Source organism: Colias philodice, chromosome 17 (assembly GCF_061535455.1).
Source record: "Colias philodice isolate Cphi_HAF_F1 chromosome 17, ilColPhil1 Martin Lab GWU primary, whole genome shotgun sequence".
Classification (NCBI taxonomy): Eukaryota; Metazoa; Arthropoda; class Insecta; order Lepidoptera; family Pieridae; genus Colias; species Colias philodice.
The window spans coordinates 7,405,406-7,430,446 of NC_143102.1; the positions used below are offsets into that span (position 1 = coordinate 7,405,406).

Genomic DNA, 25,041 nt, shown 5'->3' on the forward strand with positions numbered 1-25,041 from the left:
TTCAGTCATGCGGAAAGGGATGATATAAATTTTACTCGTGTAAATTGAACAATGACAAATTCAAAAGTATCACGATTGTTTAATGGAAATTTTAACAACATTTTCATGAAGTTTTGACAATTTATTTTGGGTATAAATAAGACTCATCGCGATAAGAATGGCTTAACACAAACTTTTCCTATGATGTTCAGGTTCTATTGTTTGGCTTAAGACTATTTGCTATATATCAAAAAGTCTAATAAGCAAAATAAAACCCAATATATTTTATCCAAGAAGTTTACTAAAAATTGTGCTACCTAATCGTAATCTTTATAATCATATACATTGGAGATGACGAGCTTTTCTTTGAAGATATTCTTCATGAGGTGACGTTGGCAGAAGCTCAAAGGAACTTCCACATAACCTAAAAAGATATCGGTATTAGATTTGTGTAAGGGACACGGAATAGCCTAGTTGTTATCTACTCAGGACTTTTAGGAAAATTCTATAAAGCCTTAATACGTTCACCTATTGAACACTAAAGTTAGAAGAAAGTTCTATAAATACTCCCAAGGTCAATATGATGAAGATGACGTGTTTACGAGTATACCTTTCTTTTTATAAATGTTATATAATTATATATTATATATTATATTCATTAATTGTTAGGTAAACCTGTCGGACCAATTAAATCTCCTTTTTATAAACTAAAAAAAGAAACTATAAACAACTTAAATATTTTTACAAATAACATAAAGTAGGTAATTTCTTTTTTAATAGGTATTTGCACACCCAATCAATGGGTTTAATGTAGTAGCCACATAATATTATAATCATAATATCTATATTTGTAACTACATTCTTTCAAATAAATTTAATTTAATCTTACCACTGAAATCATCATCTCCTCTACAATTAATCATATCAAGATAGCATCCATTATTAAAGGTTCTATAAATATAACTCCTATACTTCGAAGCTCCACAAACAGGACTGTAGTGGCTCGGACAGAATACGGGACAAGACTCTCCATACATCCTTCTGTGTCCTTGGAAATGGTCTTTGATACAAAATATTATTGGTGTTTTGACTAACTCTGTAAAAATTTTAATTATTGAAAGAAATATTTTCTATACCTATATTTCTTTAGGTATATTAATATAGTTAATTATGCTTAACGTAATGTCCTTAAACATCTATATTTTATGTGAATTAATAACAGCATAAAAAAACAAACACAAACATATTTAAATGGATATACGAGTAAATAAAGTCATGTGAATAAATAAAAAATGGAGATAGGATAAATAATTTAACCCGTTCACATTCATCTGCGTGTAAAATCCCTTTTATCAAATAAAATCAAACATCACTAAAACATAGAACATGTTGAAAGATCCGATTAAATTGATTGCATCCATACAAAAGCTTTTTCAAAACATTTACAAAAAAGTTAATCCTGCTCTAAAATGAAACACAATTGCAGTTCTGTTACAATTTATTGATCTTTACAAAGGGATTACAGCTAAAAGCGACGTTAAATAAATAAAATGTAACAGTGAATAAAATTCAATCAGTTTTACTTTGTTCGCATTAATGCTTTTGGTTGGCAGATGTATCAATCACTGACAAGCAGGATTTTAATATCGCCGTGTTTGCTGCCATGATTTAATATAACGATAATTGAGGAAAACGTGGTATCTATAAATTATTATCCAGCTTCAAAATTAATATCTAAGCATCAAAAAATAAATAAAAAAAATTCTCTCAGAGATCAATGTCTGGGGTAGTAATTTTATACGATTATTATTTCAATAACCTAAATAATATTTTCGCTATAAAAAGAAACGTTTTACAAGAATTATAAGTAAATATTTTTATTGGTTCTAACTAAATTTATTTATTTTGAAAGAGTAAGAAGAAGATAGAACTCTTTAATAATATTATTTATAGTATTCCTACAAAACCTTTATTTAATTCGGCTTTATGGATTGGGCATTGGGCAATCTCGAATAAAAATGACTTTCTTCTATTTATTCAATTGTAAAAAAATAGTAAGTATTGTAAATTGGCCATATTTTTTATATCTAAATTCACGCTTCTCATCTAAATTTTTTTGAAGTGAAACTTCTTTATCGGAGTTGGAAAAAAATTTAGTGTAACATTTTTTTGTTACGCGTGACATTTTTCCGTTACGCGCCATCTTTTTCTTATCCCTACTAAGTGTGATTTGACATATTTCTGTAATGTTGCATATAGTAAATTATTTTTTGAAAAATAAAGTCATAAAGAAGTTTCACTTTTTACGTGTGTACACTAGTACCTACACGCACACATTTTTTTTATAACAATTCAAGAATCAATAAGTAACTGTGATTTTCATTTGTTTGTTTTTATTGATAAGATAGAGAAAGTGACGTCATGGTAGGTCAGATTATTTATCTCTCAAATAACAAAATCTCGACAGTAAATCCGCTTATTGGATTACATTCACCCTATTTTCGTCACATTTCTGCTGATGACACTCATGATTCAATGAAGCAAAATTTTCCTAACCAGTGGTCAATATTTGATGAATTTACATTTAAAATTATTATTGTGGAGAGAATAATGTAATATTTGTTATATAATTCAATAATTAGATGACCCTGTAGATGTTATCTTGTTTCTGCAAACCGGAAAAGTTAAAAAATATACCGTCCGAATTGAAAACCTCCTCCTTTTTTTTGAAGTCGGTTTAAAAGTATACATCCTTGTCCGCGCATCTATATATTTTTCTTTTAAAAGAACTATTCTTTCTTATGTGCGAAATTCACACAGTATGGCCTATGCCTAGAGATTAAAAAAGGAGGGAAAAAGGTAGTTCAACTTTTTCGGGAAAAATATTACTGGCAGTAGATATAAATGATTATTTTTCCGACCCAAATATCGACCAATAGAATTGCACCATTCGACGTCACGTGGTACGACCTACATGGTATTATACTGATAATTTTTTGAAAATTTTCTCTGGTCGTTGACGTCAAACTGACAGGTTCAATTCAATTGTGAAATTATTTGCCGACATTTGGGACGGAAAAATAATCTCCCGAATACCACACGAGCTTCAAAATTATCTGGCATTTCCCTCAAGGTTCCCTGCAAACAAATAAAGTCGTCAAGTTTTTCAGGAAAAATCACTCGCGCTTCGCGCTCGTGATTTTTTAACCTTGACTCCTTCATTTGTTTGCAACGAACCTATCGGAAAATACCCGATAATTTTGAAGCTCTTGTGGTATTATAAGTGAATATTATCTACTTGTTACTTACGGGTTTCATGACACTGCGCATATCCAGTCATAGCACAACTACTTGGAAACATTTTATACGTATTATTCTGTATATCGAAAGCGCATATCATTTCTCCTTCGTTAGGACAAATTATTGCACATTTTTTACCCTCTGTGATATAAATAACTGAAAAAAAGAAATAAAGATTAACGAACTACTTAAAAATAACTTAATTTAACTACGTGCTAAAAGGATTGCCACTCAGCATTTTACAGTAGAAGCATAGGCTTTATAAAACTTGAGCAACAAATTATTAATTTATTAATTATGAAAATTAAAATTATTTAATAAAAACAAAGGAATTTTAATCTGATCAATTTTATTATGAAAAGCAGCGCAAATATTTATGGAATCCGTTGCAAAAATCTTTTTTAAATTTCATTGTTCTAATGAAACGACCTATTTCTGTCATTTTTGTTACCAATCAGAAATTTAAAAATCTTACGCGATATCTTCGGTCAAGGACAACTCCATTCTTATGAATATTTCCTGGACTCAACTCAAGTTAAATTTTATGTACAAATTCGAGATATAGATAATGAATAACCACGTTATTTTACCATAAGCAAATTTTACCAGAGTGCAAAGCTGATAAAACAATTACCAATAATTATAACAAATGCGAACATTAGACCTAAGCAAATATTTGTAAGGAAGCCTCGGTTATCAATTAATTATAAGATAAAATGAATGCTGATTTTAAATTACATTATAACTTATATAGCTAATCCATCAGAGATGTTAGTTTTCTATACTAGTTTTCCTCGTTCATAAAAAACACGCTCATGGAAAAATAAGCACATGCATCTAGTGCTTATTTTGCTTGCCTACATATGCAAGGTACTAATACAGTTTTATATTATCTGTGGTAATAGGTATCGTTTACAATTATAAACACATTTAAAAAAAAGTCAGGTTAGTTATCTACAAATATTGGATCAGGATAATAACTTAAAATTTTAATAATTAAAAAAAAACTGACAAAAGCAAAGTCCACTCAGCTGAAGCAGGGTCTAGCTAGTTATTTATAACTTTGTCTATTACATTATCACGCCTGAACAGCTGAATGAGCAATTAAAAAGAATTTCGTTAAAACGTAACAAAATAAGCGAAATAAAACTTGAAGTGGATTAAAAAGTAGACATTTTGTATCGAGATTTTTACAGCTGTCGCTCGATATTAAAGCATGCGCAAAAGTCGTAGGTGGAAAGCTTGTTGCTTTAGAAGCACTTTATAATTTAATTATATAATTTAATCAGCTTAAAAGCATTCCTTGCTTCAATTCAAGCAATGTCTGTGTGCTGATTTAATGCAACTACATAATTTTATATATATGCTACTAGTATGTTAAAGTTAATTATAAGAATGTATGGATGTATGTTTGTATTATAAGCGTGCGGGTACGTTCACGATTGGAACTACTCGAGCTAGATTAGAATGCCAAAAAATAATAATACCGTGCGTTAAAAAATATGCTCCATCTTGCCCAATTATAATATAATAATATGTTACTTATTAAGGTCCCTGAAGACCCAGATTAAGAAGACTACTACTACGGCTACTTTCTATCCCGGAAATCCCACAGAAACGGAAACTACGCGGGTTTCTCTTTGAAAACGCGGACGAAGCTGCGGGCGGAAATTTAGTAGCAGATAAAATCGATTTCCAATATTAATTGTATGTACATAGGTGTTCACTTTCAAAGAAAATAAATAATACTTACATGCAAATATTAATGTAAAAGTACAAATCATTGTACAGGAAATAATTTCTTTTTAATTCAAAGAAAATAATTGATCAAAAAAATATTTAATTTTACGATTCGTGTAATCAAAGGTTACACGGTTATACGTTACTTGTCGTCTAAATATAAAATTTTCTCAGAATTTTATTATTGAAAAATAATTCTTGACATAATTCTTCGTTTAAAATAGCAAAATGTTTGAAATAATTATCTTGTGTTTCTATTTTCGATCAGATAATAAATAATGATTAATCTCGCTAATTATTATTTTCTATAACTTATAATAAGAAACGCTTCATCTAAAACACTTTATTAAATAATTAGTCTAAACATTGTTAAAATAATTAGATTCTTAGATTTTATTCTTGAATAGATTGAAGACACTTATTTATCTTCTATGCGGAATCTTTAAAATAGAACATCTGTAGGAAATCTTTCCTTTAATAAATGCGGGGTTATTTTAATAGAAAATGTAATAAGCTGATTGTAATGAATCCATTTATTACAACGTTTCTTTATAAGAGTGTTTGAAAGGTCTCGGGAAGATAATTAATTTGTTATTTGTATGAATTACTAGCGGTCCGCCCCGACTTCGCCCGTGGTACATATTTACGTTTTCTCTACATAAAAACCATCCTCGTACTTCAAGGAATATAATAAAAAAAGAATTATCGAAATCGGTTCAGCCGTTCTCGAGTTATGCGCTTACCAACACATTTTGCGATTCATCTTATATATAAAACTAGCGGTCCGCCCCGGCTTCGCCCGTGGTACATATTTACGTTTTCTCTACATAAAAACCATCCTCGTACTTCAAGGAATAGAATAAAAAAAGAATTATCGAAATCGGTTCAGCCGTTCTCGAGTTATACGCTTACCAACACATTTTGCGATTCATTTTTATATATAAGACTAGCGGTCCGCCCCGGCTTCGCCCGTGGTACATATTTACGTTTTCTCTACATAAAAACCATCCTCGTACTTCAAGGAATATAATAAAAAAGAATTATCGAAATCGGTCCACCCGTTCTCGAGTTATGCGCTTACCAACACATTTTGCGATTCATTTTTATATATAAAGATTCTCGTGTCACAATGTTAGTCTGCATACTCCTCCGAAACGGGTGGACCGATTCTCATGAAATTTTCAATGCATATCGGGTAAGTCTGAGAATCGGCCAACATCTATTTTTCATATGTACCACGGGCGAAGCCGGGGCTAACCGCTAGTTTTTATATATAAGATTATGTTATCCACGTAAATATATTGGTACTATAGGTACTATTATCTACAGTACTCTTTTCAATTATTTCATAATGAAATATTATTACTTCTTTACACAGGATCATCATCATCACCATCAGCTAATATTTTTGTTTGCAATACAACATTGGACATTCCAGATTCCTCGCAATATTTTCATTCACCGACTCTAGTACCTACCAGTTAAAATTAAAATATAGGTAGTGATTTTTTTTAATTTTTGCACAATCGCGTCTATGGAGTAAAGTTGTACTTAGTAAGAATATTAATTGGCGAATTCATTGTTTGTAGTGACTTCAGATAGCCTATATATAGCCTTCCTCGAGGAATGGGCTATCTAACACCGAAAGAATTTTTCAAATCGGACTAGTAGTTCCTGAGATTAGCGCGTTCAAACAAACAAACAAACAATCTCTTCAGCTTTATAATATTAGTATAGATAATAAATGTTTATGTTGAGCAAGAGGAAAGACGATATTAACAAAATATTTTCAGGGAAAAGCCCACAAAAGAGTTGCTTCCATTGTTAACTAGTTCGTGCAGTAAATACTAAATGATGAAGGTACCATGACATGCAGAAATGCGTAAACGAGGGCATAATGTGCCTCTTTTCTATTTTGTAGCTATCTTTTCGTAGTTACTTGCTGTTTGTTTACATCAATATACCTAAACCTTTGGGAGTAAACAGTCTTTAAAATAGGTATATTTAAATCTCCAATTTGTTCTAGTATAAAATCCTCAAAACAGTTTAGGAAGAATGTGTTTTTTTTAAGGTTCTACCTGATTCGATCCTTATATATTTATTTATAAATGATTTTTATCCATTACAACCTTTCTTTATAAATATAAAAGAACAATCATGCCAATAAAAAGGAATTCCTATTATAGGTAAGTATCTACGTGAAAATCAAAAGAGAGACCTCTCAAAATAACTTCTTCGCCCACAATTATCTACGGAAACTCCCTAAAATATAGGGTGTTACATAAACGTTATTATAAAAACGTATAATATGCCAGCCACGGCTGCACGAAGCTAACTTCTTAAAGTCTATGCTTATTCCAAACATAAAGTAAAAAAAAAATGATGAAATATTTTTCGTCATATTCTTGTTTAATTATTATTCTTGAACTGAAACTTCTTTAGATGCTTTGAGAATAAAATTTAATGGTCGCGTCATGGCAATACTGTCACGTCATGTAGTAAGGCGACGATTTTGGTATCTTTGAATCTTGCCACAGAAGTTTCACTTCTCATACGTGTGCTCGGAATACACGCTCTTTTTTACGTAATAAGCGTGTGCAAAACTTTATAAAGTTTATTTTTAAGTATTAACGGCGGGACACCCTGTATAGGAAAGTTCCTTTACATCTTAAGAGGCTGTGTGATTCAATTAGCACCTCATACTCCCACCACAACTATAGATCTCATACCTCGTGACATAATGTTACAAAGTTATTATGGATTCCCTCAATTACGGACTGAATTTATTGGCTGGCTTTGTTAGTCAGGTGCAATGTATTATGCAGAATTTGTAGTCGAGAGATTTATTTAAATTATAAGAGCTTTTGTTGCAGCTGAAATATGAAGTGTCATACTTGTCATTATAGTTTTACAGTACTATTGAGTACATTATTATTTGATACTAGGCTTCCGCCCGCAGCTTCGCCCGCAAGGTCAAAAGAAAGTAGACATAATTTTCAGTACCGACAGATTTCCGGGAAAAAAAACTTCCTAATATTTACCTATTTTATTTTCTCAGGTCTCAAAATATCTGTACCAAATTTCAGTTCAATGGTTTAGTTGTGAATAAGAAACAGACGGACAAAAGGACCTGCATTTATAATAGTAGGGAAATATTTCCTTGACGAATATTTTGTAATTTATTGGTTGTTTACTAATGTAAAATAAAAATATGTATAAACTTCATCTATTTATTGATAAGATATCTAAACTTATCACCTTACTTGTCATGGACATTTTGCACGCCTCATAAGCGAAGCGTTGAGGTGGGTACTACTGTCACTTCGCGCAAAACATCTGATTTTTCAAACTTAAAATGTCTTTATGTATCATGCATTGCACTTGTAAGATAATACATACACACACATATTAAGAAAAAACACTATTTTTAACGTTCATGATATTTTTGATGTCATTTTTGTTATTTAAACTAGTAAAAAAACAGTTTAAAAAAGTTCTGTCTTGGACGTCCGTGTGTCTGTATGTGCGGATCCTTTTTCTTGTTAACACGATAGCGACCGAAATACTTTACTAATCGAGTCTTTTTTTTTCTCTTACGCTTGAGTATGCTCAGGAATAGAACCCTTTCATTTTTCAGGGTCTGATTCGATGTGGTTTAATTGTTATTAAATAAACAAAAATAATAATTAATAAATATTTATTAAAAAAAAATTATGAGGCGTGCACTTTTGGATTTTCCAAATTATTTTTATTTCGTTCAGGTTGCTTATTAAATATTTTTTTTTTTATTTGGATATTATTTATGCTGCCTCCAATAAATTATAGTTCTGACAGAACACCCTTTTCGTTTAGAGGTATATAAAGAAGTTTATAAAATTTAGGAAATATTCCAGAGCCAAAATTTGTTAAAATATGGCACAGGCGCAACACTTTTTTTATTACATTTAATGGAAAACACATAATGCATATTACTGGAGTGTTGGTTTGTTACTATTTAAACCCAAAACAGCTGCATTGATATGGATTAAACTTCCTAAAATAAGAGATAACATAACCTTAATGCTATAGGATTTAGTAAATTAACAGCTAGGATTAAAATACAGATTAAAATCAATCTAAAATATATTTATTAACTCTAAGCAGTGTCCTTCCAGCGACAAAAATGTCAAGGAATTTCAGAAGTAATTTAATAGCTGTCAGAAACCAGGAAAAAGGTCCAGGGAATTTAAATATTATCTACCATGCAAAAGCCATAGAGCTTTTTATATTATCTTACTTATTTTTTAAATAAGAGACGTCAAATTAATACAACAGTGGGTGATATGTATCACTGGATTACACGTGTAGACCACGCGACTACTGTAGGGTTAAATAAATTACGTTTTTATAGGAGGGACTATATAAATTATAAAGAGTCGGAATTAAAGGAAGATACTAAATAGTATAAACCAAAAAAAATTTTAAGGTCTTGTTTATCATGCTAAATTTGAGGTACAATGACTCACGCTCACAATCCAAACTAATCTCATCTGCTTGCGAAGTACCCGGCTGATCTACGAATAATATTTTTCCGAACATTTTCAGCAATCCTTCATGACTTCCTATGTTTGATAGGTATCTTCTTTAATACACACTTCATGGAACTTTAAAAAAAAGGTGTTATTAAGCAAATAAACTAAGTAAAAAGCATTAAGGTGTGCTCTATTGAAATATTATATTCCTTCAACAGGCTTTCTAGAGCAGGGGATTTAACTTAAAGGGAATTAACAAGGCATTTTCTAGATAATTATATTCAAAATTTGATAATGAATTCAGCCTTAAAATAGTTTCATACTCAAGTATCTAAATACTTGGACCCCACTAGAGGTTATCCCTTTTTATCGAGGCATAAAAATCTCGTTAAGGGACCTAGCAAAAGACTTAAACTGTTGGTTTTATGGGGACATGTCTGCACTTAATGTACACTACGCTTTAATAAATGGGGCACTGTATATATACATTGTTTCAACCTACCTTGCATACTGTAGAGTCTCTTTAAATATCAATTTAAAATGATTAAATGTTTATAAGTTCAATAAAACTTCGTCGACGTCTTATTGCACAGGAGCTATTAGTTTAACCTGATGTTAGTCAGACCCATGTCAAGAGAAACCTATTTTATAGTCCAAATAAAACATTATAGACACCTTTCACGTGTTATTTTAAGTGCATTTTTTAGCAAGAGTCATCTAAAGTTATAACACATACATTAAAAACTATCGGCCTTACTTATAAAAAGTTAAACAATGGATAAATTTCAACCATTTCCTACCATAGCTGTGTCCTGCTCTTGCTCACATGAAACGTCATTCATAAAAACAAGACAGGTTATTGCAATATCTAATCCATTGCTTAGCGAATGGGTAACATTTTATAAGTAAGACCGTCCTTAATCGTTAAAACAAAATCAAATAAACAATTATTTATTAAACCTAATTCATCAATCTAATATCAGCTTTATTAGGCTCCAAATTCTTTCCTCCATTTTCCTAGAACACAAAATATTATATTCCAAATTGAAAGATAGTATCATATCGGCGGTGAGAGCTCTCTTAACGCAAACCACACATTTTGCTTTATTAAGACATGTTTGAGCCGAACCAAGCACAAACAACAGGACTGCTACAAATATTTGTACGAGTTTGGCGAATGAATTTAGATAAGATGAATCTGGGTTCGTAATATGAAGAGCGGCGTTGTTTTTCAAAGAATATTTTCCATATTCATGTAGATTATCATACTCGTATTATACAGGACTGCAATATTTATATCTGATATTAATGGATATGAAAGTGTTATAACAAAAGTAAGGAGAAGAAGTAGGTATGCAATTACATTCTGTGTCGTAGCTAGTATAAAACATAGTCTATACTTATATCATAAAGTTGAAGTTTTTTAAGCTATTGCATAGCTTTTATCTCAGACTTTGAGCGCGGCGACCGAATGTAAAAATTCCGTAACGAAAAAACCTAACACCGCCCACTCCATCCCGCACAGCGATGCGATGCTATGCAATAGCTTTACCGCGGCAGTCCTCGAGTGCCACACGTATTTTTTGTTTACATAAACGCGTTAATCTCAGGAACGACCACGACTCCGATTCGAAAAATGATTTCACTGTTAGATAGTCCATTTATCGAGGAAGGCTTATAGATTATACCTCTATATCACGCTCAGACGAATAAGACGAATAAGAGAGATAAAAAAAAAAAAAAAAAAAAAAGAGCGGAGCAATGCGGATAAAACCGCTCCGCACAGCTAGTAAAACATAAGAGGCTTATAGGTCTTTGCTAAACATTTACGTCCTAATGTCCTAAATAAGGAGACATCAAATTAATATAACACTGGGTGAAATGAATATATGAATAACGTCGTTGGACGTTGTAAGTGGGGCAAAGAGTCTAGACATGGGGAGATTACTTATACACTAATTATATTACAAACACAATAGCTTAGATTACAAACAATAGTTATTAATGTTAGTTTGAAGTAGAGGAGAAGAGTTTGATTGAAGTAAAGGAGATGAAAGAAGGCGAGCAATACAAAATCAAATTATCATTGCTTTTTATCCAAGATTAGACCACGTATAGACTGTCAAACGAACAAATACACATAAAATATCCAATCGCAAATTGCACTTGCAATAAAATACTATATGTACCAAGACAATTTAATAAATAAATATTCTTTATGTTCACTTCATTATCATTACATAGTATAAAACAAAGTCGCTTTCTCGGTACGTATGACCCTATGTCCCTTTGTATGCTTATCTTTAAAACTACGCAACGGATTTTGATGCGGTTTTTTAATAGATAGAGTGATTCAAGAGGAAGGTTTTTGTATATAATTTATTGGGTCTTAGACAAAGCGGGCGAAGCCGCGGGCGGTAAGCTAGTATTTCATAAACGAAAACTACAACCCACATTCCTTCATATAATTTATAATTTTGTTGGCTGTTGAATCTAGTTTATTCTAGTTCTGTACAAAACTTGTGTAACACAACATTACACTTTTAAAGCTCTTAAATAATTTCATTCTAATATAACTATTCTAGACTCACTTAAAAATATTTTAACATTATATTCCTTCATTAAAATTATTCTGTTTATAATTTATGTGAAAAACACCAAGAGACTTCATTAGACTTCAATTCAATAGACAGAAATTGAACTTCTTATTAGAAATTCGCAGCTGTTCCAAATTCCAGTGGTCGAACTTTACCAATAAAACTTATTAAGGGGACCACTTAAACTATGGGTACGTACATATAACATTGGAATCCATACTAATATTATAAATGCGAAAGTAACTCTGTCTGTCTGTCTGTTACTCAATCACGCCTAAACTACTGAACCAATTTTCGTGAAATTTGGTATGGAGATATTTTGATACCCGAGAAAGGACATAGGCTACTTTTTATCCCGGGAAAATGACGCAATCCCGGAAATCCCACGGGAACGGGAACTATGCGGTTTTTCTTTGACTGCGCGGGCGAAGCCGCGGGCGGAAACCTAGTTAAATATATAATGAGAATGATTTAACTAAAATAATATATAACAATATGTATGTCAGATATTGGGAATTGGGAGCCAATCTCCTTCTGAATATTTGAATATGTTGTGATTCATAAACCTGTCTTTCGTAAAATATTTTTCTTTTCGACTGAATTGATATAGTATGTTATTCTCACCTGTATTTAAATAAAAGGCAATTTTATTCCTGACTTATCTTATATAATTCTGAGAATAAACAATTACAATAATTGCTTCGTTGATGATATTTTAAATACTCTTTTTTCAGCCGAGGCTCTACATTTAATAGTCGTGTGAATGTTTAGTTTATGAATAATTTTATCTATACATAGTTTATTGTAGTTAATAATTATTATCCGTAGACCGTATCCATTAATAACATGCACCCTTTACTTGCAGTTATCCTAAAACTTTGCACCGTATAAGCTAAAAATGCAACGTAGGTAATATGCTTCTACATCCAGCTAGCATTTTCAATAAGCCATTATGTTAACCGAAAGATTAGCCTTTACCGTTGAAAATTGAACATAAAGCTGAACCACTCTCTGAGATAACTGTTACATATTCAAGGGGACATTGTACAACAATAGACTAAGGTGCTGCTTACACTAGGCCTTTACTCGAGTTCTATACATAGACACAGAATATATAATAGTACACGTATAGATTATGAATTTGGATTATGTACGAATGTCTTGATTTTTTTAATTATAAACATAGGTATACAATTATCTTCTATGCGATTTCTACAAGAATTCAAAGAACGTTCTATTTAACTGTTAATGTGTTCAAGATGATAAATATATTTTGTACCAAACCAAATAATAAAATTACCCAATACTTTATCATCGTATGTTTAATCCAGAGTATTTTGCTAAGATTTTAAATTCATGAGATATTTATTTGAAAAATGTAATTTTCTTACGAAAATAAAATGGTAAAATGGCCAAATAATAGGATTTCATGTTGAAATGAGGTTATAAATAGATTAAAGCTGAATTTTATTGCGGCTTTAAACTGACATAAAAGATTTTCATTTCACCTGCCACTAATCGCTTAGCAAATACGCAGTTATTGAATTCCTTTAAAACCATAATTTAAAAATTCTTTATAGTTAATGTCTTCTTGACAAGGTTTAGTTCGTAGGTATTACAGAAATAATGTAACTAGTAACTACGTACGTACGTAAATACGAATTTTAAGTAGATCCTGTAGTTTTGGAGCTTATCACCTACAAACAATCAAACAATCCAAAATTATGCAAGATCATGTTTATTATTGTTTAAAAAATTATATATATTACATTTTTTAAACTAGGTACGTAAGTATTATAATATATTAGATCTTTAGAAAATAGACCGATCTACCCTTCCCCGATTAGAAGATATTGGCTTTTAACGGCAAAGTTTAGAGAAATAAAATCGTATAACTTTGTGTATCTTATACGTGTTTCAATCCCACGCTACTTGCAACATTAACTCTGGTAAATTGCAATGTATATTGCCGTTAAATTATTTCATATTCAAACTTGCTAAACTTTTATTTTAATCCCACGCTTTAGATTTGTGACCTTTTCAAATAAATCTAAAAGTCGTAAGATGATGGTTAGAGTTCGAAAACAAATATATATATATATATTATGTTTTTACAGCTCAATTTTGTAAGTAGTTCTTGATCATACATATCATATAACTAGCGGTCCACCCCGGCTTCGCCCGTGGTACATATTTCGCAATAAAAGGTAGCCTATGTTCTTTCTCAGGGTCTAAAGATTGTCTGTGCCAAATTTCATCAAAATCGGTTGAGAGGTTTAAGCGGGAAAGCGTAACAGACAGACAGACTGAGTTACTTTCGCATTTATAATATTAAGTAAGGACTAAGGATGCAAGAATGTAATGTAGTTCTTAGCATCTTACAACTTTATTGTTACATAATATTAACTAAGTTATTGTATAATACCTATTATTTTTGATGATATAATTCTATCCTACATGTACATGTATCCTACGAAAGGTAAATAGAGAAATAGTTTCAATATCTACATTGGGAGAAACATTAATATTAATACCGTCGTAATCAATAGGTATCATAAGAAATGTGTGGTCTCTTTTAATAGTTGGTCAAACATAATATTAAATGTGTCCTAACGCTCGTAATGACCGCATGTAGGTTATAAAACTGTAATCATTGCTCATTAAGGGATTTGCTATTTAGATCAATAATATACGACTAACTTAACATCGATTCGTTAGATATTTTCACAGAAATAGTTCATTCAAAATAGGTATATAAATTAAGAGGGAACATTGATTTATAATGTTACTTTATAATTTTATATCATTAAATAGGCATTAATATAATAAAATAACAAGCAGTGTAGATCTCAGATGAGCAAAAAATCTATTAAATAGAATAACAATGAACTAATTAAAAATTCAAGGTGATAGTCGACAATAAAAATAATAAGTCACTCGGACTATAAACCTAGGTTTTAATTTATTACCTTCATTTATCTTTATATCTAAGACGGTTTATCTTAAGGGCTTGGTCTAGTAGTGCAAACAAATGCATCCTGTCATCCTATATGTAAATAATACAAATGTACTAAGGGAAAGTTGCTCCACTTAATTTTTATAAATTAAATCATTCGTATGCATAATTTAATATTCGTAATAAGTACCTAAAATGACAATTTGAAACAATTTTCGTGAAAATTACACCAGTTGATTCTTTTTATAAGTACACAAAATTTGCGAATACGTTCTATTGATATCTTCAACTTCATGTTTATATAACTGATCAACTTTAACAAATAAATTTGGACGAAATATAAAAAAAAAAATAAGCTTTACATACAAAATGCATAACTCTCTACATTTTTTTAGACCTAAGTTTCTTAGTGAAAGTTGTTCAGTTTCACTAATAAAACGGATAAACAAATTTTGTATATAATAAAAAAAATGTAATGTTTGTGTAAAAAATTATAAAATAGAAAAATGTGCAAATGAAAACAAAAGATATTTATTTCTGACTAGCTTCAGCCCGTGACTCCGTCCGCGCGGATGTCGGTCTTCGCGTGGATGGTTTATTTCTCCATTTTGAACTGGGAAGACGTTTCTCACTAAATTAATATTAGACGATCATGATTCACTCCAGTCCAAACAGCAAATAAGCAGACTTCTACTTCTGCAACGTTTAGTTGTCCCTGAATTTGGAAAAAATAGTCATGATTCTTATCTATGACAAAAGTGTTATTTTTTTGCATTGTATTTCAAATATTAAATTTTTTATTTTTAACCGCATCTTCCGCATTCATGTCTTTTGCCGGAATTAGACATTTAACTTCTACTAGTCCCATTTTCCCTTCTTGATATGAGAGTGTATAAAGTAAATTTTTTAGATATTTCTCGTTATACTTTTAAAAAGTTATTATTGTCATTTTGCTCATTAGGTAAAGTAATTTCGATATCAGTTTTAAGTTTTTTGATACCTGCAATAATAACGTCATAATCGCCTGCACATACTTATCGATTACACCCTGTATACAATCCACCATCCACATTCATAATGTTTTCCTGTCCTCCTCTCCTTTACGCTGTTCACTGATACATTTTAAATGAGTAAATCTGCTACCACTGAAGGATGTTTCATTGTGATCAGCAAATTTTCACCACTGTTGTCGATTATTTGTTTTTCATTTTTAATCAGCAATTGGGAATCATCAGTTTTGTTTTTTGCAGATTGGTGATGTACCCTAACAATACGTCGAAAAGGGAAAGCATCAACGAATTATCGTTTTCGTCCTCTTTTTTTATTCTGTGCGTCTCTGTTACTTGTGTTTGTTTAGTTCTCAACACCCATTGAATTTTCTATGTTATTGTGATCTTCCATTACATCTGAGTTTTGATGATGTGATGATGATCCATTCATTTTAATATTGGTAAATAGAGTTGGTGGACCAAACTAGAAATGGTGGACTAAATTTGTCAGCGCGTCTGTAAGATCAGAATATAAAACCAACATCCTGTATTTAAGTTACAAAATTAATAATCAAACAACATGCCGCTACGTTTAAAATGACTAGAAGAAAAAATTGAAACACCTCGACATATTTGGAATTTTGGAGTAAACAAATCATTTTCCCCGTATGTCCCAAGTTCAAGTTCTCAATAAAAGTTTATATTATATTTCGTATTTCTCAAACGAAAAATAAACATTTTTGGAACTTCAAAAAAAAATTATATTATTATAAGAAAATTTATGAGCTTATAGACCGGGAGATACTGACACAAAATTTCGAGTCATTTGTAACAAGGATGGCGGTTCTACAGGGGTCTTAGTACGCAATGACAAAAAGAAAAATGATGGTGTGAACGCTGGTACCGGTGTCTTAGTCGCGTGGGCGTTTGTCGAACTCGTCGGAAAAATAGCGAAAGTCAAACGATTTGTAACACAAAAATTTTAGAATTTACCGATAGCCCATAAAAAAGTAGTAGGCGGTAGTGTCATGCCATACTTTTCCGGTGTGACTTACAGCCCGCCATACCGACGCGAATGTGTTGATTTAAATAAAACAATCATTCAACCATTTGTACCAGGCTAACTTTTGCACAGGTAACTATCGTCGTGCAGTCATTTACGAAAATCGCCATGCCATACTTTTCGGACGATTCCAAATGGTCGCCATACCGCCGAAAATCTGCAAAAAATTTTTATTTTGCCAAACTTTTTGTACCAGTATTGCATTTGGATTTTTGGAGAGTATTTGATAAAATGTGACCATTATTATATTTTCCATACTTCTAGTAGGGGGAAAAAGTGCTGTTATACTTGAAAACTTAATTTATTATTAATTTATATAAGTGAGGATTTCCAACACTTAGATCTTTGAAATTTTGTATTTATATTTGTTGATCCTCAAACTTACAGGAAAAATAAGTGCCATACTGTTACAAATCGTTTGACTTTCGCTATTTTCCGACGAGTTCGACTAACGCCCACGCGACTAAGCCGCCGGTACTAGCGTTCACGCCATCGTTTTCTTTTTGTCATTGCGTACTAAGACCCCTGTAGAACCGCCATCCTGTTACAAATGACTCGAAATTTTGTGTCAGTATCTCCCGGTCTATTACTTTAGTTTTAACTAGCGACCCGCCCATGCGGCCGGTACCGCCACAAACGCTACGTCCCGCAATTTTTAAATCTGTAATATTATTGGTAACGCCAATATAATTAAAATAGTAAATGTAGAAATTAAACGTTTATTGTTTGTGGTGTGTTCCTTCATCCTTCCCTACATACGAGCACAACCAATCATCGCGTGGTCACTAACCACGTGACACGTCCAATAAGACGTGAACGCGACGTTCGTGTCGCTGCAGTCAGTCGAGTTCGCTCCGTTCCTTCGCGAGGTTCGGGACTCGGCCACCGCCGGAGAGCTTCCACGAGGCTCTCTAGATCATCAGGCATTGTGCCCTTGTAACACCACCGGGGTATCCCGTGCCCCGGCCCTTGGTCGCGCTCACCGCCGCGTGTGTGTTTGTGTGGAGTGTGGGACTGGACGCCGTTCTTGCCCGCCGCGAGCTGGAGGACCCTGACCGCGTGGCGGCGCGTGTGTTCTGGACGCTACTCCCTCCGACGAGGTATGTGCCGTATGATCCTGTCTATCCCTCTTTGCTAACACCACGTAGATCTGAATACAGTCCACTTTCATATCGAGAATATATTTACGTATATTTTTATATTGGCGCGACCATTGATTGGTCCTTCGAGCCGGATAGTAACCATTGTTTGGTCATTCCGTATAAATACCTGATGATTCCACCGCCCTTATTAGGATACTCATTGTGTAGGACCTAATAAGCGATTAGTAGTATCTTCAATGCGAAATACTATTTAATATACCGCATATAATAGAACGACAATGCGTCTTCTACTATTCATATAAAATATATTTTAAACCCGCCCTTATTAGGATACTCATTGTAGGCCCTAATAAGCGATTTAATAGTACATTCATTGTGAAATAACTATAATATACCGCATAGATCGACATTGCGTCATCTATTATTTTTTGCTTAAAATATATTTTATTCCGCCCGTAACATTAAGTTACGCGTATATTATTATTAAAATAGTTAATTAAAACTATATTCATATCGTTTATCCGCAGTTATAACGCTAAAATCATTATAAATCGAACATATTTCATCATATTTATTTATCCGCTACCCGCGCTCGAAATTTATAACGTTATCTAGGTCATTCCGCGATCCGCTGTTATAATCCGACCATATTGAAAATTCATACTCGGTTCATATTACGCTTGCGTCGCTGACCTACTTTATTTAGTCGTATTACTTGTTATTGTAACTTGTATTGTAACATTCTCTGTTTGAATATATACTTTTGTTATTAAAAATGCCGCCTAAGAAAATGACTAAGTTACCTGATAGTGACGCTTCGGATGTTAATGATTCGGAAGATATAAATGATTCGCAGTTATCCATGTTATTAGCTAAACGCGAAGTTATATTCGAAATGGTGCAACAAATGTATGATTTGTCTTTAAACGTTCATAACAACGCCTCGCTTATGGAAAGTTTCCTTGACGAGTCCGCGCAGATAGAATCATTACGTGAAAGATTTGAAAAGTGTTTAGACGAATACAATACTCGCTTATTATTATTAACACCTACCGCGAAACCTGATTATAAAAGCCTCGTTGCATTCGAGTCTTTATATAGCAGAGTTATAAGAATTAAATCGCAATATTCGCAACCAAGTCCGTCACACGGAGATATTAATAATTTGCATGAAAATAGGCCTAAATTACCGCCTATCGAATTAGTACCATTTTCGGGTGATATTCGCTCATTTCCGCTGTTTCTTTCGAATTTTGAATCAATTGTTCACAACAATCCCGGCCTTACAGATGCCGAGCGTTTATATTATTTACTAGGTAAATTAACGGGGAAGGCCACAACTGTTATAGCTGGTATAACCCCCTCCGCTGAAAATTATAATTTAATTTTACAAACTTTAAAAAATAAATATGATGATAAACGTATGTTAGTTTCCGCGTATTTAAATCAAATGTTTGATTTTAAACCTTTGCATTGTGCGTCCGCAACAAACTTTGATTTATTTACTGATAACTTTATTAGCGCAGTGCGCGCCTTACAAAATATAAAGTTAGATAATATTACAGATTTAATGATTGTTCATATCGCGTTGAAGAAGTTAGACTCAGATACTGTTCGCGCTTTCGAGACTAAGTTTGGTAGTGAAATGCCTACCTTTGATAATTTAGTTCAATTTATTCAAACTCGTGCGAAGGTATTAGAACGCATTCATCCTTCCACAAATTCGGGAATAAATAAACCGCCTCGAAAGTATAATAATTATAACCGCAGTTCAAATAATATCTCGTCTGCTCCGCCTAAGTATCAGTCTTACGTAACAACCGCTGATTCCGCATATAGTTGTCTTTGTACAAATATTACGCATCAAAATTTATATAAATGTTCGAGTTTTCATAAAATGAGTCCGCAGGAACGTTTGAAATACGTAAAGGATAGAAACGCGTGTATAAATTGTCTCAGTATAAAACATCGAGTTTCTAGTTGTTCGTCTAATTCTAATTGCCGCATTTGTAAATTAAAACATCATACGATGTTACATTTGAAACGCGAATCTTCCATTCCCGCGCCTGCGTCTCACCCCCCGCCGCGCAGCACACCGCCGTTGCCTGCGCCGTCACCGCCGTCGGGCGAGTGCGTCCGCTCCGACATTGCGCTATGTACCGCTAGCTATACAGCTGATACTGATAACGCATTTCAATGCAACGCGCCCGCGAATAAACAATGTACTATTTTATTATCAACCGCTGAAGTCGTATCTTATAATTGTAAAGGCGAACGGCTTGTTATTCGCGCGCTTTTAGATTCCGCTTCGCAAAGTCACTTCATTACGAATGAATGTTGTGAACGTTTAGGTATTAAACCGCAGAAAACCGAACGTACTATTATTAAGGGGTTCGGTGGTTCAGAAAAAATTGTAAATAGTAATTCCGTAAATATAAAATTTTATTCACGTCTTGACAACAACATATCTTTTAATATTTCACCGCTAGTTGTTGATCATGTTACGGATTTACTACCTACCGCTGTTATAGACACTTCTGTCTTATCGCATATTTCGCATTTACCGCTCGCAGATGAGAGTTTTGGTACGCCAAATAAAATCGATTTATTAATCGGTGCTTCTCTGTTCCCTCATCTGCTTCTCCCCGACGTAGTTCATGCATCTCGTGACTCGTCGGCGCCCGCTGCATTGCGCACGGTGTTAGGCTATGTAATAATGGGTTCAGTACCCACCATACCTAACATACATAAACCGCCCTTGACGTGTTGTCACGTTCAAGAGACCGCCGCTATTGACTCATTAGTCAGGCGTTTCTGGGAGCTCGAGGAGCTTCCTACCGCACCGCCCGTTCAACATCCCGATGATGTTGAATGTGAAGAATATTATAAATTAACTACAACCCGCGACCCCGTGAGTGGCAGATATATCGTTTCGCTTCCATTTAAGGATGATTGCTACACTCTCGGTGACTCATTTAAATATTGCCCGCAAACGTTTCATGTGCCTCGAAAGAAAGCTTCAAGCTTCACCTAAATTAAGGTTGGCATATGATGACGTCATAAAAGATTATCTAACGAAAAATTATATTTCACCCGCGCCTCCGTATGATCCGCGTGACCCTACACCTACTTATATTATACCGCATCACGCTGTTCTGCGCGAGGATAAATCGTCGACTAAGCTGCGCATGGTTTTAGATGCTAGCATGCCAACTTCTGGAAGCCAGCGTTCATTGAATGACCTTCTGCATGTTGGGCCGAATTTACAAGGCAATTTGTTTACAATAATTTTAGGTTTTCGTCTCCACGCGATTGCCATGACCGCCGATTGCCGCCAACAATTTCTGCAGATTTTCGTGCGTGAGTTTGATCGTCGTTTTCAATGTTTTTTATATCGTTTCAGCCCGCAGGATCCGCTGTTTCTTTATCAATTTAATCGAGTTTGCTTCGGCATCAAGTCTAGTCCTTATCATGCACTGCGCACGGTAAGACAGCTCGTAGAAGATGACGGCGCGAAATATCCGCTCGCGAGTAGCATTGCATCTTCGTCGTTGTATATGGATGATATCGCCTTCTCTATTCCCACGGAATGTGAAGCAGTTTCCGCGTCGCAGCAGCTCATCGATTTGTTTAAGGGAGCTCAGTGGGATCTAGTTAAATGGAATAGTAATAGCAAAAATGTGTTAGATAATCTTCCCGCTTCGCACAAACTTTTACCCTCCGCGGTGGAGTTTGATAAGACCGTGCAACATAAATTACTTGGTCTGCATTGGTCTACCGTTGATGATTGTTTTCATTTTAAAATTACCGCTCCCGCCGATGTGATGTGCACTAAGCACTCCATCTTGTCAATTACCGCCCGTCTGTGGGACATGATGGGCTTCGTTGCTCCCACAGTCGTGTATAAAATCCCATCAGATAACTTCTACCATATTTCTGGTATTGAAATTCCCGCTGACATTCTTTCGCGTGGCATTTCGCCACAAAATCTCGTACCGCACCCTCTGTGGTTCCACGGACCCCAGTGGGCTCGTTCGGACCCATCTGATTGGCCTCTTAGGAGTCTCGATGGTGAGTCTATTGCAGACATTCCCGAACGAAAATTATTAGCGCACACTGTGTGCTCGCCTATAAAGCATTGCGCTTTATACGATACCGCCCTTCGCGTCTCGTCGCGTCGTGTATTTTATATTTATAGGTTCCTTATATTATTAACCCGCCGCGGTGTTATGATGACCGTAGAGGAACCTAATTTCGCTGAGAATAAAATTATTCCCGCCCTGCAAAATAAATATTTTGCAGAGGAGTATTATAATATACTCTTTTATAAATTTTATTCGCAGGCTCTCAACCGCTCGAAGCCTTTTATTCGCAACAGACTTATCCTCATCGGACGTCTAAGCGATTCCGCCCTGGAATATGCACATAAGCATCCAGTGATATCACCGCGCAATGATCACATAATTATCATGATCATTGATTATTATCATATTAAATATATGTATATTAAAACGCATTTGTTTCGTGTTATTTTAATTACCGCGCTTTTATTATCATTACCCGCGCCGCAAGTCAAATCTGATCACGTCAGTTTGCTTGATAGGCATTCGCTACTGGACAAGTTAGTTCAGTCGTTTTGGAAACATTGGAGAATGGAATACTTACACGGTTTGCAGGTTAGGCAGAAATGGAATACGCCTTCCACACCTATTACTCTTGGAACGGTAGTGGTTGTAATAAATGATAATACACCGCCCCTAACCTGGCCTTTAGCCGTCGTAGAGAAAGTACATCCTTCAAAGGACGACGTCGCGCGCGTTTGTACAGTTAGAACCGCCAAGGGAACTTACCTTCGCCCGGTCGTTCGTTTATGTCCGCTTCCAAGACAATAGTTATACCGCATTAGTATATTGCCGCAGTTAGTTAAGTTTAATTTTAAGTTTTTGCACCGCTTTCGTTTATAATTTCTTAGTTATAATACCGCCGTGACTTTAGGAACTTTTTATACCCCGCTCGCTTTACGCGATCCTAGAGTCATAGAATTTGTTAGTTGTAATACCGCCGTGACTTTAGGAATTTATATACCCGCTCGCATTACGCGATCCTAGAGTCATAGAATTTGTTAGTTATATTTCCGCCGTGACCTTTAGGATTTTTTATTATCCCGCTCGCATTTTGCGCTCCTAGAGCCATAGAACTTGTTATTTATATTACCGCCGTGGCTCTTAGGACTTTTATCAACCCGCGCGCATTATGCGATCCTAGAGTCATAGTTTTTCGCTGTATCTTATGATTGGTTTTAAATGGTGACCCATTTAGGGCGGGTGGATATGGTAACGCCAATATAATTAAAATAGTAAATGTAGAAATTAAACGTTTATTGTTTGTGGTGTGTTCCTTCATCCTTCCCTACATACGAGCACAACCAATCATCGCGTGGTCACTAACCACGTGACACGTCCAATAAGACGTGAACGCGACGTTCGTGTCGCTGCAGTCAGTCGAGTTCGCTCCGTTCCTTCGCGAGGTTCGGGACTCGGCCACCGCCGGAGAGCTTCCACGAGGCTCTCTAGATCATCAGGCATTGTGCCCTTGTAACACCACCGGGGTATCCCGTGCCCCGGCCCTTGGTCGCGCTCACCGCCGCGTGTGTGTTTGTGTGGAGTGTGGGACTGGACGCCGTTCTTGCCCGCCGCGAGCTGGAGGACCCTGACCGCGTGGCGGCGCGTGTGTTCTGGACGCTACTCCCTCCGACGAGGTATGTGCCGTATGATCCTGTCTATCCCTCTTTGCTAACACCACGTAGATCTGAATACAGTCCACTTTCATATCGAGAATATATTTACGTATATTTTTATATTGGCGCGACCAATTATCTTCGAAAATATTCACTTAAATCATACGGTGTAAAGGGCCATATAGATCTATATTAAATGAACAATGTATTCAAGGTATTTAATTGGTTAAGGATTAATGCTGTATTGGTTAAAATCGCTTCGAAAATTAGCCATTATTTGTCGTAAAAAGTAAATGACAAAAAAAGTTATTGTGGGTTATCCATAAGAGATAGACATATACCATCACGGACTTTTCTGTAGACCTTTTCAATGTGTACAATACTTAGTACATTATTTTGATAAAACTCGTAGGGTTCAGCCTGCGTTTGCAATGTAAGCGGAAAAATGTAATTATTTACGACATCACATTAGAAACCTCAAAAATAACAGTACTTCTCCACTATTTAATGGATGTTATTATACATATAAACCTTCCTCTTGAATCACTCTATCTATTAAAAAAAACACATCAAAATCCGTTGCGTAGTTTCAAAGATTTAAGCGTACAAAGGGACATAGGGACAGATAAAGCGACTTTGTTTTTATGTAGTGAAGAAACATACATCCCTTTACTGACACCCCGTAAAATAAAGAAATTGTTGCCAATCACCTTTGTAATCTATTTGGTTTCATTAACTTTATGTTCGAAGATAAATTTTTTTCTAGTAGTTACACGCATATTTTTTTCGTTTATTTTCCATATCGAAATCAAATGTTTAAAAATATGAATATTTGCATAAAACTAAGATAAAAATAATCAATTAACAAAAATATTAAATTTAATGAAGTAGAGCAACTTTCACTTCGGTATGAAGGAAAATCGAGCGTAGAGCACACGTCAGAACGCTCCGGCCCAAGGAGCGCGACTGAAGAAATTCGCTAGGATTTTTCCTAATTATTTTAAATATTTTTTTAATATTTAAAGAATTATCAAAATTAAAAAAAAAACTTTTTAAAGGATTAATA

At 34.1% G+C, this 25,041-nt stretch overlaps 3 protein-coding genes across 4 annotated transcripts in view; 2 read left to right on the forward strand and 1 right to left on the reverse strand.

The window, feature by feature from the left end:
• LOC149481158 (uncharacterized) overlaps positions 1 to 25,041 on the forward strand; it is a 273,145-nt gene that overhangs the window by 214,771 nt on the left and 33,333 nt on the right. The window lies entirely within an intron of this gene.
• Positions 248 to 20,386, reverse strand: Kaz-m1 (Kazal-type protease inhibitor m1). The gene is made up of 4 exons (XM_089706087.1): positions 20,335 to 20,386; positions 3,289 to 3,435; positions 869 to 1,075; positions 248 to 403 (listed from the first exon to the last, which is right to left on the reverse strand). The coding sequence occupies exons 1-4, from the start codon at positions 20,384 to 20,386 to the stop codon at positions 297 to 299; spliced, it is 513 nt and encodes a 170-aa protein (XP_089562213.1). The 3' UTR covers positions 248 to 296.
• Positions 18,373 to 23,145, forward strand: LOC149481166 (uncharacterized). Its single transcript, XM_089705573.1, has one exon. It carries the CDS (start codon positions 21,187 to 21,189, stop codon positions 23,128 to 23,130), a length of 1,944 nt encoding a protein of 647 aa, XP_089561699.1. The 5' UTR covers positions 18,373 to 21,186; the 3' UTR covers positions 23,131 to 23,145.

Excerpts from the sequence above, each read along its gene's own strand:
- Kaz-m1 (XM_089706087.1), bottom strand. The coding sequence starts at position 20,386 with ATGTCGGAGCGGACGCACTCGCCCGACGGCGGTGACGGCGCAGGCAAC. Across the intron at positions 3,436-20,334 it reads TGACGGCGCAGGCAACGGCG|TTATTTATATCACAGAGGGT; the intron begins GTGTGCTGCGCG and ends TCTTTTTTTCAG. Across the intron at positions 404-868 it reads AGGAGATGATGATTTCAGTG|GTTATGTGGAAGTTCCTTTG; the intron begins GTAAGATTAAAT and ends ATATCTTTTTAG.
- LOC149481166 (XM_089705573.1), top strand. The coding sequence starts at position 21,187 with ATGATTGCTACACTCTCGGTGACTCATTTAAATATTGCCCGCAAACGT.